At 26.6% G+C, this 16,047-nt stretch overlaps 1 protein-coding gene across 1 annotated transcript in view; it reads right to left on the minus strand.

Moving 5' to 3' along the window:
- Positions 1–4,452: 4,452 nt before the first annotated feature.
- The window catches only part of LOC100210792 (trafficking protein particle complex subunit 8), a 103,486-nt gene continuing 91,891 nt past the window's right edge, over positions 4,453–16,047 (minus strand). The window contains exons 15-28 of the mRNA XM_065816810.1: positions 15,010–15,370; positions 14,513–14,634; positions 12,777–12,851; positions 11,412–11,696; positions 10,823–11,280; positions 10,689–10,740; positions 10,529–10,622; positions 10,078–10,164; positions 9,937–9,995; positions 9,741–9,827; positions 9,031–9,105; positions 8,503–8,597; positions 8,318–8,407; positions 4,453–5,069 (exon numbers count right to left, since the gene is read on the minus strand). Of these exons, the coding sequence (XP_065672882.1) occupies positions 4,832–5,069; positions 8,318–8,407; positions 8,503–8,597; positions 9,031–9,105; positions 9,741–9,827; positions 9,937–9,995; positions 10,078–10,164; positions 10,529–10,622; positions 10,689–10,740; positions 10,823–11,280; positions 11,412–11,696; positions 12,777–12,851; positions 14,513–14,634; positions 15,010–15,370 (2,178 nt within the window). The 3' untranslated portion in view covers positions 4,453–4,831. The remainder of the gene's footprint in view (positions 5,070–8,317; positions 8,408–8,502; positions 8,598–9,030; positions 9,106–9,740; positions 9,828–9,936; positions 9,996–10,077; positions 10,165–10,528; positions 10,623–10,688; positions 10,741–10,822; positions 11,281–11,411; positions 11,697–12,776; positions 12,852–14,512; positions 14,635–15,009; positions 15,371–16,047) is intronic.

Genomic DNA, 16,047 nt, shown 5'->3' on the forward strand with positions numbered 1-16,047 from the left:
TCTTCAAGCTGCTTAAAAAACTTAAACCTGGATATGAGCCATCAACTAAAAAACAGCTATCTTCAGAACACTTAGTAAAGATAAATGAAGAAGAAATTAATTAAATGAAAAATGATCTTGCTGATGATTGTGCTGCGACCCTACTTTAAGATGGTTGGAGTACATTCAGTAATGATCCTATAATTGCTCATAGCATCCATAATGAAAATAAACCCTATCTCATTTCTGCAATTGACACTGAAAGCCAATAAAAAAACAGCAGAATATTGCACTCAAGCTGCTAAGGATGCAAGCAAAATTATATATATATATATATATATATATATATATATATATATATATATATATATATATATATATATATATATATATATATATATATATATATATATGTATATATATATATATATATATATATATATATATATATATATATATATATATATATATATATATATATATATATATTTATATTAAACTTTATTTAGGTATTTGTGTATGCACTGGCATCGAAAATAAAATGTCTAATATGAGAAAACTTTTACAGGCTGAAGCCCCTAAGTTGATAACATATGGTTGCTCTGCTCATTATTTAAATTTGGTTCAAAAGGATGTCTCTCCGAAGTCTTTAGTAAAGCATATTATAGCAATTCATAAATATTTTCGTAATCATCACCAACCACACGTATGTATTGAATTCTAGATTGTTATTTACTTAATGATCATATTCTGTAATACAATGAAATAAAACAGCTGTGTTAATGATATAAGCCTAATGATAACTATGACAAAAGAGATCCTAGCTTTATTTTAACGAAATTATTTTTTAATATTTCTTTGTTAAATTTTCTTGAACAATCGTATCATAGGGATGGTTATTGGAAAAAGGTGGGCTGATGTCACAGCTACCCAATGATACTCGCTGGAACTCCCAACTAGATTGCTTACGGACATACATTTCTAATCATTCTCTGTATGTTGACATTAGAGGTGAGCATATGATTTGTTATAATAAATTATGTTATAATTAAAACACTTTTTAAAAATGTGGAATGTGGAAAACTGTGTAGAAAAAAATAACTATTCTTATTAAACCCACACAACATAATTGGGTAATCAAAGTCAAAAATACAGCTGGAAAATGTTTGCATTGTGTCAAAAATTCCAACTATTCCATAGTTATTCTAATATCACTGTGCCAAAATATAGTCAAGCAGTTTTATGACCCTGTTGAATGAGATTTGGTTTATTACATTTACATATGAATTCATGAAGTAAAACTGTGTAATAAAGAACATTAATGTTAAAAGTAACTTTCAAAATAGGGAACAAATCCAAATGGTTCAATATATTAACTATGGTTAATATGTTAAAACAACTTAGCAATACCAATTTAGACAATAATAATGACAAGGAGCCAGTGTATTTAAGCTTCAAATAGGGATTATTTATCAACATTTTAAAAACTGCTTTTTGCTCCCCTGTTTTATTTGACTTGGCCACTAAATGCAAAACTGGAACAGGCTTTATAGTGCTGGTGTTTTCCACTTTCTACTTTCCTAATAACAAATACGATTCTACTTTTCAATGATTCTTTTTAATGGTTTTGCCTTCACTGCATTTCAAACAAAACAAAACAAAAAAAGTATATCTAACAATATGCCTTTTGGCATTTTATCTGATCTGGAACTTCAATTAGTTAACACTTTCCTACAACAATCCTTCTAATAAAATAATGTTTTATGAACCCTCTGATCCAAAATTGATTTAGAAACACAAACTGTTAAATCCAACAGCTAAATGTAAATACCTTGACATTAAGGAACTAAAAAAACATTCTTTATACAGAAGTTAAACACTATCTTAATATTTCTTCTTTTCCATTTCCCATAAATAAAAAGTACTTTAAAAAGTATTTAGTATTTTCCCATAAATGACCTCTTTATTTTTATTAATACTGCTCTCAAGGTGATTGGAATTAATGAGTCTAATTTATATGCAGAGGATTCTAATATAACTGAGATTACCATTCAAGAATATACTTAAAAGTCAAAATAATTGGTGCACTTCTTCTCCTAAATTCAAATCTTCATTACATAGTTTGTAATGGTCTCCAAATTAAAAATGTTTATGCCCCCAAACTTCTAGAGTTTGTTTTTATTGAAGTTAATGCATTTAATAGTAATACCACTTTTAGATGTATATATCAACATATCCATTTAAACATATATCAACATATCTCTTTAAACACTTTTAAATTGCAATCTTAAATGGCTAATTTAAACTGTCTCCTTAAAAAATAATAATTGACAATCTGTTAATACAGAGAAAAGCAATAAATTTATATGCACAACTGAAAAATGTTGGTGCTGCGTTAGATAAGGTTAATAAAATTAGTTAGTAACTGGATGTATTAAATTTAATTATAATTATATTAAAACTACTTATATTAAGCACTATGCCATCATTAACTTTAGTTATATAATCATTAACAAAATTGTGTTTACTGTTGTTGCAGGCAGACGATACAACTTTGTCTGAAGCAGTTGAGATTTCGCAAAGCCTCATACATAATGAAAAATTGGCTTTGTAAAAAGATGATATTTTAAAGAGGTTTAAGAAAGCAATTGTTCCATGTCATTTTCCGGCCAATTTAACAGATCCAAAATATGAAGGTAACTAAACGATTGTAAAAAAATTAAAACATTGCATCTGATCAATTTTAAATAAAAACAGATGTAAATTTACATAGGAAGAACATTGGATAGAAGTCAAGAAGAAGAAGCCGAGGAATGGTTGAATAAAGTCTATCCTGAATTTATGCCAGGCTACAATGCATTTAAACTAAATGATGCTAATTGTTTCCCAACATATTTATTCAACGATAGTGTAAAAAACACAACATCAGCAAAAAAATAGGTGGAGAATTATAGAAATGAAAAAAATTCGCTTGTACGAATTTACAGACATTTAAGATCAAGATGCACAATTGCTGATGACTAAGTTGTTAGATAACTTTGTTTTAAATGTTTAAGTTTGAATATTATTGCTCCAAGTAAAATAAAATTCTCAATTATGATTTACTAAACTTCGTATTTCGTTTTTATTAGAACAATTGTTGAGCAGCATCAAATTTTGTGTGTTAATGGAAATAAATTTATGAATAAATAAAATAAATAATAAAATATTTAAGACCAAAAACCCATTAAGTTGGGTTTTTGGGTACCAACCCTAGTTCTACTCAATTTACATTGTTTATATTTAAAACAAAAATGGGATTATCACCAAAAATATATCAATCTTATTTTAGTAAAATGAACTTAAAGTACTTAGTAGTAAATTTAAAAAGTACTCAACAAAGTTTTCAGATTTATATTTTTCCAAAATATAATTTAAACTTAACTTTTCGTTCAATTAAACCTTGCGGACATATTCTCCAGCAAAAATATTCCAGATGTTAGCAAAACTTTTATAAATCATTAAAGCAATTTAAGAATGAATCAAAAGGATCATTATTTTTCATGGATCCCAAATTTTAATGTTTTTTTAAAAGCAAAATCAATCAAATAAAATCAGATTTAATGAAATTAAATATAAGATTCATGTGATAATATTAAATATGAGATTCATGTGATAATATTAAATATGAGATTCGTGTGATAATATTAAATATGAGATTCGTGCGATAATATCAAAAATTCAGTGATTAGTTGTTAGTTATAAAATTTTACTTTTTTTTATTCTTAAATTTTTGTTTACACGTTTCTTAAACATTTAAGGAATAGTACAGTTGTTGATACAGTTCTTAATTATTTGATATTTTTTATTCTATTAATTATTTTGGAAAATCATTACCAATTAAATTATTATTCTTTAAAAAATATTTATTTTATTTACACAAATTTAAAAAAGAATCGAACTGAATTAGTTTTTGTTCAAATTTGAATTTACCATTAGTAAAGTTATGAAATTAAGGATTATGAGTTTATGCGTTTTAAAGACTGCGGAAAGTATATAGCACTTGATACATTTTTAAAATTTGTTTATTTGGATACTCAAAGAATACTTAGCGGTTTTGTCACAGAGCACCGCTGAAGTATATGCATCTTCAGTTTCCTTTATAAATAAAACTGGTGAACTTTGGTAAATAGCTAAAAATTATTGGTTTTATTTATTTTTTGAAAAAGGTCACACCCAATGACTCTTGATTCCTTGATGGATATCACTAAATATTTTTTCTCTGAAAGTATATCAATCCGTGTCTCAAAAGATCCAGAATTTTATCAAGGGCTAGGATTTGTAACAAAGCTTCAAAGCTGTCACAAAACAAGATACATATGAGCATTAAAAGTTGTACTTATAATATTTTATTTGTAAATGAAATAATAAAACTGTTGGTATTATAAGACATTAAAATGTCTTTAACTAAATGACCCAAATAATGAAAACGAATTACTTAAAGCAATTAATTAAAAAGAATTACAAAAAATATTAATAAAATAATATAGCTACAAAAATCTTTTAAGTCTCAAATTTTTTTTATAAAAATTACATTTAAAACCACGTAAATAAAAGATCTTAACTGAGCTTAATTGCTCTTTGTTAGAACGCGTAAGCTTATTTTCTATTCCTTTGGATAAAGCAAGGTAGCAAAAATGTTGTATATCAAGGTAGCTTCATGTTTCCAATTAGAATGCTTATAAGGATTGGCGAAGGAATGTTATCGATGACCTCTGGTGATATCGATTTTTTATTATTTAATCCATGGACGATAATGATAACTTTATTTACTATTTGTTTGGAGATTTCAGTTGAAAGGTACAACGCTGTTTCACGATACAACGCTTACAAAATTATGCGAAGGAAGAGATATTGGTATGTTTCCGTTTTTAATGTTTAAACCATTGACGATGTAAGCACTTATATTTTGTATTTCGTAAACACCAAATGATGTCATCGCACAATACATAACCAAATCTCGATTTGATTTACTTGGAATAGTTATGGCGGAACACAGTTGACCAACCCAACGGATGAGAGAGGAAGGGCGATCTAACAATATGTCAGTCCTTAAAAAAAAAAAATTTCACCTATTATATTAAATGCTTTACCTAATAATGGAACGATGACTTAATATCGATGTTGATCCAGACATAATTGTCACTTTTGAAAAAAAATCAAAATCAAAACGCTAAATGTTATAAACCCAGAAAATTCTGGTAATTTTTTATAAATTTTTAGTATGCTACAAATAAAATGATATATATTAACATAATATAATAGATATTATTAAATGTTAGATATGATTTCAAACTTTTATATACATTTATATATACCAATACATAATAATTGCTAAATATTTATATATACCAATACATAATAATTGCTAAATATTTATATATACCAATACATAATAATTGCTAAATATTTATATATACCAATACATAATAATTGCTAAAGAGTGTAAAGTAATGGTCTGTTTTAGAATGGAAAAACTTTTGAAAAAGAAAATTCAATTCCTAACATAGCATAAAATTGCGCAAAAAAAGTATACAATATTATAATAAACTCGAACTAAAATATAACAAAGTGATTAAAAATATAACCAAATAGATAAGACAATGTAACAAACTAGATAAGAATGTAACAAAGCCAATTATAAATTATATAAACTGGATGTCTAACTTGCGGGATTTTATTGGACGAAAAATGAAGCCGTTTTTTTTTGTTTATTAATATAGTTCGCCATTTGTAAAAAAGGCAAAAGCTGAAGCCGATATGTGAAATAAAAGTTAAAAATGCAAGTCAAAAATTCCCAATAAATTAGAGATAATTCAAAAGCACGTTTTAATAATTATGAAATACTTATAAAAACTTTTTTAATTATAAAGTATTATAATTCATAAAAATACTTCAAAAGCGTCTGTCGTTTCACTTTTCTATTTAAAACTTTAATCCCTTTCTAATCGAAAATAAATTTAGAAATGATTTATTATTTTACAAGTTTTCTCATTTCCTCCTAAAACTTTTACATAAATAGTATTTATATTTAAAATGTATTTACTTCATTTAAGAAAAGAAAAGTTGAATAATATTTGCTTACAAATTTAATCCGCCATTTGTAAAAGGGCAAAGGCGGCTTCACTTTTCAGATCAAAGCTGGACATCTAGTTTATTTGAACGAAGCAGATAAGAAACTAGATAACGAAGTAGATAAGAATATAACAAAGTAGATAAAGTATATAAGAATATGGAGCTGCAACTTTTTCCAGCTTCTACAGAATTTATTTTCACAATTTCTGCTAAATCATTTGCAGGGTAGACTTGAGACAAATCCGTGGAAGAACCGTATCAACTTTAAAAAAAAAATATGAAAACCTTTTTGTTCAAAAGTGTTTTGATTAAATTCAGGTCTTTGGGTTGGTAAGACTAGATGAGGAGAATTAACCTTTACTTTGCTTACTGAGTAAATAAAATATTCTTGAACGCAACTTCTAATCACAGAACGGACTTTGGTAATTGGAAGTTAAAAAGCTTCGGCTGAGTTTGAAGCATTTTTTCTACAAGCCTTCTGAAGCGCGAAACAACAATGTTTAATTACAAAATAGTTAATAAACGAATCATGCGGTCTCAGTATTCAAAAAATCATTTTTTGTTTTGATAAACGTTGACGCTCGTCTCATTCATCGGCGAACGTCTACAATTAACCGCGCTCGTTCAGACTGTTAACGCCACTGCCCACATGACGAAATATTCGCGCAAAGCGAGTTTTTTTCATCGATAAACAGATTAAAAACATTTATGCTAATTTTGCTGAAAAATAGTTTCGCAGCAGCGAAAAAAAAAGTCGGATCCATTTCGACTTTTTGCGGATTGTTATGAACCATATTTTAAATAGAATCACGTGATGTTAACAGTAAAAAAAAACAAAAAAAACTAAAGCTCGCTATTTCTTCAAAATGACAGCATCAACAATGAACAAAATGTTTAACTTGTATTCTTATTGATTTACTAAGAATTTACCCTGAACATTGGCAAGCATTAGTATTCATTCAAGCATTCATCAAATAAAGATGAACTTACCAATGCTGTAAATTCTGAACGTTTTACTTCTCTAAACGTAGATAAACTGAAAGTTTATCTTTGTTTAGAGTTGAACCATCAGTTACTTCTTGCAGTAACAGTTTTTCCACAGAAGTGTTCATATCAGAGATATTATCAGAGTATTTATTATCTATCCTATCAGAGTATTTATTTTCTTAACCATTCTTAAAAAATATTATATCAAGTACTATTTTTTATATTTATACGCTTTTATATATTTTTTTTTTAAAAAAAAGATTAAACTTATAGCTGCCATTTTATTATTCACAACGAAAAAAGTAGCGCAAAAAATTTTATGAGGAAATCAAAACGCTGTTTTGATTTCCTCATAAAATTTTTGTAAAACAAATATTCAATTAAAAACTTAAAACGAAAATGTTTAAATGCTGCGTTGCTTTTTTAAAATTTTAGTCGACCATCGACGTTCGAATAAAGAAAAATAATGAATTAGATATTTTCAACCCTCAATTTCATGCTAAACGAGTCTTCCTGTTAACCTTTTTCTTTTTGGTGCAATTTTGTTTTTAGTTACAAGCGTAGTCTATTTATTTTGTACTTACAAGCGCAAACCATTTATTTAACAACTACAGCTAAAGCTATTATCAAGAACCATTTTTTTTTCAATTTTAATTATCCACTTTTAAAATTTTATCATATTGCTTTAGGGACATCCATAAATTAAGTCAAGCGTTGAAAGTCGGGGAGGGGTAAATGGTTTTGTGACGATTCGTACGGGACTTTTTACTAAAGAGTTCAGATGCTGTGACGAGGAGGGAGATAGATGCTGTGACGAGGAGGGAGAGAGATGTTGTGACGAGGAGGGAGAAAGGGGTCAAAATAGTCAAAGATTGCAAGACGTAATTTATGGACAACTTCATTACAGGAATGCAGAAAAGATTATAACTAAATTTAAATATAACTGTAACTAAAAATTCAAAAAATAACCTTTTCTATCTTATAACAGACCTCCATTTAACACATGGCAAGAATCCGAAGTCCGTCTTTGGACTCCGCATTTCTGATATATTACTATACCAAGTTTTTTAATGCAAATTAGTGCAAAATTTAAAACTGGATTTTTTTCTTTGGACGTTTTTTTTGGGAATATATGTCCTAGTCACACTAATGATAGTACTATCATTTCCCTAAAAGATGTCCTGGTCCCAAAACATCAAGCAATTTTTAATTTCTTTTTTAACAGTGTTTAACCTACCTTCCTTTCCCAATTTCTGTTTCAAAACGAATCTCAACATCTTGATCGGTGTTATTAAAAGATTTTATCTTTACAGGAAGGATACATAGTCTAATTGTAATAACAAAGTAAAAATTATATTAAATATATAAATGAAAAATGTAATACCAAAAAATATACAAAAAAAATAAATAAATAAAAAATACTTCTGCTTGGTAAAGTCGTGCTTTACAACAACAGGATGTTCATAGGAGACACAAACTCCTTCGGGGAGATCAAGATTTGTTGGCAAACAAGTCTGCTAAAAATTTAATTTTAATAAATTTATTTTATCAAAATAATTTTGGTTTAAACCAATTTATGCCATTTAAAAAATATTTTGTTTAAAAAATAAATTTTTGATTAAATGCTGTAAATCGTTTTAACAACTCAAAAGCTTTCATTAATTATAATCCATTTAGTGAATTAAAATCAATTATAAGTCACGTAGGTTCAGCTTAAAAAGCGGCTTTTTAGACTTAAATACGTTTTTTATCATCAAGCTCTGGTATTTAATATAGTCACAAACAAGTCACGTGTTTTCATGACAGTGATAAAAAGATTTTTTAATAAAAGTTATTGCATTTTTACATTTAACATATAACATTATTCTAATCAATTTACTACAGTAAAAATTATACAATAATAACTAATAAAAAGAAAAAAGAATCAATAGAAAATCTTATTTTTTAAACCTCGTTTTCACCAAGAACGACCTGAGATTGACCTTTAATTACATTTCGCGTAAACGTTTCATCAATATAAAAAGTCTAAAATTAAAAAAAATACATATTAAAGATAAAATGGTTTACTAACTAATATGAAAAGAATAATCAAATAAACTTCCACTTAGAAGGATAGTTCCATAGTTAATTAGGAAAGTTCCTTAGCTTACCTTAGACCTAAGGAAAATTTACTCTCATTCCAAATTAGCTTGTCTTGCATTCAAGAAAAGCTTGTTTTTCATATGAGAATAGCAAATCTCTCTATCAAGAACACCTGAAAACAACTCTTCACTCAATAACAGCCTTGTACTCTCACTGAAAAACAACTATTAATGGTGCAAGAGATTTATGACCATTGAAGAACTGGTTAGATCCCTAAAGATTGCTAAAAATTCATTAGTCACATAAAGTTAAAAAAATAACATGGGAGTGATCTAACGGCCACAATCGCTCAAAGTCAAATTCAAAAAGAGAATAATGCAATAAAGTCTCATACTTAAATGTACTTTTTTGGTTATACCATAAATAACATTTTTTTTTTAAACTCTAAATTTCAACTGAAGCTTTTAGAAGCCCAATGTTGATGTAAAATAAATTGATTAAAATGATTTAAATAATTTAGCTTTTACATTACTTTATTAGAAGCACCGACACCGGCACCGACACTAAAAATAACATACCTCCCATTCAAGAACAAGAAGAAACTTATTCATGAATGATAGAATATCATCAATATTAAAGAATTCTGATAGCGACTTCTTTTTAAGCTGCAAACAAAAGAATTAATAGTATAAATAAAAATAAAAAATATATGTATTAAGTATTATAACTAAGAGTTATAATACTTAACAAAAATAAAATTTTTAACATAATTACACTCTGATCATGAGACACTGATAGCAAAATAGAAGAAAGTCCAACACACTCATCAATACCTAAAAAAATTTTTATAATTTTCTCCAAAAATTATATTAAATCATTGTATCAGTTAAATATAAAAAAAAAAGATTTGTATACTTAAATTATCAGAACCAGCGATAAGATTGGATGCAGTAATTTTAAGATGCAGCGTAAATTTTTCAGATGGACGCAGAGTAAGAGTATCTAAAAAAAGTAAAATAAATTTTCATAAACTTTGTACCTAGTCTTTTTAAAACATTTTGTATTCAATCATTTTGAAACATTTTGTATCCATTCTTTTTAAAACATTTTGTATCCAGTCTTTTTAGAACATTTTGTATCTAATCTTTTTTAAGCATTTATTATCTAATCTTTTTAAAACATCTTGTATATTCAATGTTTTGAATATAAAAAAAACTGTTATGTTTAGCTTTTAAAAACTTTGCAGTTTAAATTGTTTATGAACCTAACACTTGATTAAAAAGTTTTTCTATTAACACTTTTAAAAACTAATATGCAGCCATCCGTGTAATGCACCTCACAATATTTAACATTATAAAATGCAAACCTTGCGTAGACTGCAATAAGCCAGAAAGATGCCACTGAGAACTGCAATGCAGCTTGTTCAATGTAAATTCACTGCATCTTAAACTCATGGAACCCTACAAGATATATAAAATAAAGTTTTTTGCATCAAAACAAAAAATTAAAAAACATCATTAAATTACCTGCGAGCGATTTTCCACTGTTAAAGTTACTATCACTTTGTTTTCATGTAATCTGAAAATATGTTATGCAACTCATTTTTTTATAAAATAACTGTAAAACTAGAAAAAAACAAAAAGTAAAAGAAGAAAACTACCTTTCCATCTGTCTAGCTGCATTAATATCTTTATTAAATTCTTTATACAGTTGATTATTAACTAGACTTGGTAACCACTGAGCTGATAATGACAAAGTACTTAGAGTCTGTATATGTAAAGTGTGCTGAAGAACTCTGTATGGAACTAATTTAATGTACTCAAAAGGTTCATAATAAAATATAAAATCTATTTCATGAACACCAGCTCCTTCAATACCATATAAAGAAATAGGAAAATTGATATGCTCTCCTGGCACTAGTTTATCTACTGGAATTTTAAAAATATTGTTCCTTTTATTACATTGAACATTTGCATCACACCCCAAAGTAAAGAATGAATTATGACTGCAAGCAATGTATATGTTTTTAGCAGACAACATGCCAATATTTTTTATTAACAATGCTGTTTCATATATCTCACCACACAATAAAGTTGTAGGTACATTCAAAAAATTAACCTGTTAAAAAAAAAAATGTCATTAGCAAAATTAAAAAATAACAGTATAAAAAAGTTATAACATGTCTATGTTGAAAAGATTTATATTGTGCAACAAGTCAGCAAAAGACCAAGTTTAAAGTTCAATATTACCTCAATTAATGGTAATGATGCTACAACCGTTATATTTAAGCGTTTATCTAGACCATAAACTTTATTGGCTCGTTCCTGCTTTGTAGAGTTCAAACGAGGACCTGCAACCTTTAAAGGCTGCATACCAGCAACACCACAACTTATCAGAGTTGTGAGATGTTGAGTATTGACCTCAATGTTTCTTGTATCTTCCAGCGAAATTATTACAGCTATGCTACTTAAAATATATTTTATACCAACAACTTCCAGACAACCTGACATTTTAGAAGTCAACCATAAAGAAACCTAAACAAAATTGTTAAAAGTATATAAGAAATAATAAAAATATTAAACATTTAAGAAAAAAAACAAAACAAAAACAACAACAATGAAAAAAAAAATTTGATATTAATATTTTATAACAACTAGTTAATTTTAATATACTTTCTATAACCAAATACTCTGTATTGTCATATCTGTTACAATCTCTATATTGGGCAGGCTTTGTGTAACAAATCTTAGTACAAAAGGACAATGTGAATAGATTATTTAACAACTTTATGGGCAACATCATAGGATAGAATTATATTAACTCAAATTGTTTAAGTATTTCTGAGCTTTTCCTTACAAATCAAAACTCAAAAGAATACCAGATGACACCTAAAGGAAAAAAAGTTTTGAATAATCAAAGAAGTAAAACTATCAGATTTTTTAAAAGCTGAATATAAGACATCAAAGGTCTTGACTTCAATTAAAACATGCGTAGTATTTGGATCAACCTTTGATTCCATTATGTCTCACAGATCAAACACTTAGATACAAGGAAAAAGTTTTTTTAACAAGTTTTTAAATACTTCAAGAGTAGTAAAAAATGTGGAAACGAAAAATGAAAAAAAAAAATGTGGAAACTCATGAAAAAGTTCATGAAAGATTTGGACTCAAAACTCAAAAGAGAAAATCTAGTTTCTTAGATTTGGTCTAGTATAACTCTTTTTATTCTGTTAAATTGATAATATTTACAGTATACCTGAAAAATAAAAAGTCACAAAAATAGTTTGAAATTTAAAAAAACAATTTTCAGGATGGCTTCAATTTCCAGAAAGGTTAAAAGCTGTATTTTCTTATAAATAATTTTTTTTCTCTCAACTACTAGATAAAGTGAATTCACTTACTTGCTTTATTCATCTCTCCCCTGAGCCTTTAGGAGGTAAATAGAGCAAAAAAAAAAGAAAAAAAGAAGCAACAACTTACAAATACTAAAGTAATTTAATATAATTAACATATTACTTTAATGTGTATGCATATAAATGCTTTTTTTTTTCAACTTTTGTATGATTATTTTAAAATATTATATCATCAATATAATATAGTATTAAATTAGGTTACCACTTTGTTTTCTGTCGCCGGAAGATTAATACTTTCTATGACTTCTGCATATATACAATCAGAATGATCTAAATGCTAAGAAAATCAAAATGATTTTTTAACCTTTTTATGTAAAAATAAAAAAATTAACTTTTTATTGCTATAGCTACCATTTTTTGTGTGAAACTAATTCTAATTTAATTGTAATATTTTTTGTATGACACTAATTTAATTGTAATATTTTTAAAGTCACACTAAAATAATTGCAATATTTTTTGAGTGACACTGTAATCTAAATGTAATATTTTATGCATGACACTGTAATCTAAATGTAATATTTTATGTATGACACTGTTATCTAAATGTAATATTTTATGTCATTGTGTTATTGTAATCTAATTGTAATATTTCATGTATGACATTGTAATCTAATTGTAATATTTTATGTATGACAATATAATATAATTGCATTATTAAATAATAACCAAAACTGTTAATTCATGGACCAGTTGTTAAACTTTTATTATCTTCTATATCTTTATTTCTCACCTTAAGCTTTCTAATGTATGAGTACACTATTACCAAAATTTCTTCCTAATACCTCTACCTTTTTGCAATAATGCTACACACAATTTACGTATTATTATATAACACCTGATTTCCCAACCAGCTAAAACTTTATGCTTTAAATATGCCAATTTGACATCCCCTGAAATTTGACCTCCCTAAAATTCGGTATCAAAAACATTTACTTTTCCTAATCTTAGACTAAAGTTAGTACTTGTTTTGTTATCTTTAAAAGTAACAAAACACATACATATAACACACTGGATCTTAAAGGTAACAAAAGATACTTGGCTCTGCAGGCACACTATGCAGGAGTACAATTAGAGGTACACTTGTACCATTGATACTACTTCTGAATAAATTAGTAAATAAATTACCTAAATAAACTAAAAGTATGTAACAAGTTGTATATAATTTTATTTATCAAATTCTTCATTTAATACTTTAACCCAGCTTATTTAATACCTCAGCATCCATCTTATTTTTTTACTTAACCATTAAAAACAGCCTTTTCTACTAAAATCCTTATTTTAAAAAATCTCTTCAATTTTTAAAAATTGGGATTTTAGTAGTCAAACTTCAGTTTTCAATTACTACATAGCACCACATGTAATACACTTCTATAAAACTACATAATTAAATTTTCCACTATTATTATCTGAATACATATAGAATCATGTGTAATACCTACTGATATGATTGATTTAAACCTTCATTCAATTAGTTAGCAGACATTAACAGTTATGTGTACAGCTTGTTGGGCAGCAACAAGCCTTACTACAAGCCTTACTACTTATTACTAGACTTATTATTACTTTATTACAGAAATATTTTTGTATTTTATTATTTTATATAGTTATACATTTGTATAACTGTATCATATGCTGAAATGTTGATATTACATTTATAAACTTTTATCTTTTCCTCTTACTTAACTTACTTCTGGATCCATTACCATTATTCCTTATGTCACTGAGGACCATTATACTGATGAAGCTTGTGACTTGTCACACTAGCAAGACTCAAAACTAATAAAATTTTATTTTACTACCATAACCTTTAAATATTTCCTTTTACCATTTTCTCATTAAAGGGATGCTTTACTTTCTTTAATTTAAAGTAAATAAAGATAAAAAAAATGTGTAAAAAAAAAAAAGCATAGAATTTTTAATAGAAATTTAAAATAAAACCTTGTTAGTTATAACATTATGTTGATCATTGTCTGGATGAAACTCCCATAACAACACCAAGTTAATCATAGTTAGTGGAATCTTTAATGGGTTTGAAAAAACAATTTCATAAGCAAAACATTCTAAAATATTTTTAATACCAAAATTCAATAATGTAAATGTTCTTTAATTAATAAAACAAAACTACAATAATTATTATATTATTAACTACAATAATTATTATATTATTTACTACAATAATTATTACATTATTTACTACAATAATTATTATATTATTTACTACAATAATTATTATATTATTTACTACAATAATTATTATATTATTTACAACAATAACTATTATATTATTTAATACAATAATTATTATATTATTTACTACAATAATTATTATAGTAATTTCAATTAAAACAAAATTATAATTATTAAAGCAAAATTAAATAAAACAAATTTTTGTTATTAAAGCAAAATTAAAATACAACAAATTTATACCAATTTACCTCCTGCTGCAACGATAGGACTGTATTTGTTATCTGTTATTGAAGAAAGACAAGGAACAAATGGTTTGAAAGGAAATGGAGTTTCTCCAGTAACATGTGTAACAATAGTTTTTTCAAGACTTGCCCAACGATTTAAAATTTTGGAATAATTTGTTTGAAATGAATAAGAACCAGCTCTTATATTTCTTACCACACGCACAGACGCTTTAGATGGCACTGATCCACCATCATAAAACATCTGTTCATTTGTTAGTAACAAACATCGTATTGAATTTGCGCTTGCTCTTGGAAGTGGAAGAATGGGTAAATTCATTTTATTGGAGCTATTTGTGAATTCAAAATTTGAAACTTCCAAATTTTTCTAAAAAAGAAATTATGATCAACATTAAAAAATCCTCAATTACCAAATATTAATATCAATTAACAAATAAAAATTAACAAAATAATTTAAAGACACTAATAAAGTTAAATGTTTGTGAGAAAAGTAGGATGGTTAAGAATTATATAAAGATACACTAAAATGCACAATAAGACTATAAAGATACACTAAAATGCAGATTATAATGAAGAATAAAACTGCTTGATTTGAGTAGTGTCATAAAAAACAAACATATGCAACTTTTATTTTTTAAGAAAAGTTCAAGACTTTTGGAAAAGAAAAATGATTTGTGGATGACATTTGCTAAACTTGAAAAAGTTTTCAATAAGGATACCAAGAATGTAGTGTGTAAAAGCAATGAGGTGTGGGCTTTGAGATACTAATGTGTTAAAGAATGGTTGGTAACAGGTATAACGACAGTTATTATTAATTATTATCATGAAGCTTTCACAATATGACCTATTACACGAAGCTTTTACAATATGACTATTACCATGAAGCTTTCACAACAGCAATCAAAAAAGGATAAAGAGAGTGGTAGTTTTAAAATAAAGGTTGCAACAGATTTCAGTGCTCACCCCTTTTTTTTTTATTATACCTCTAGAACCTTTTCCCAAAAATCAGTGTTGGTTTGCTACATTAGACCTTGGAGGCTATTT

This window comes from Hydra vulgaris, chromosome 13, assembly GCF_038396675.1.
Source record: "Hydra vulgaris chromosome 13, alternate assembly HydraT2T_AEP".
NCBI lineage: Eukaryota > Metazoa > Cnidaria > Hydrozoa > Anthoathecata > Hydridae > Hydra > Hydra vulgaris.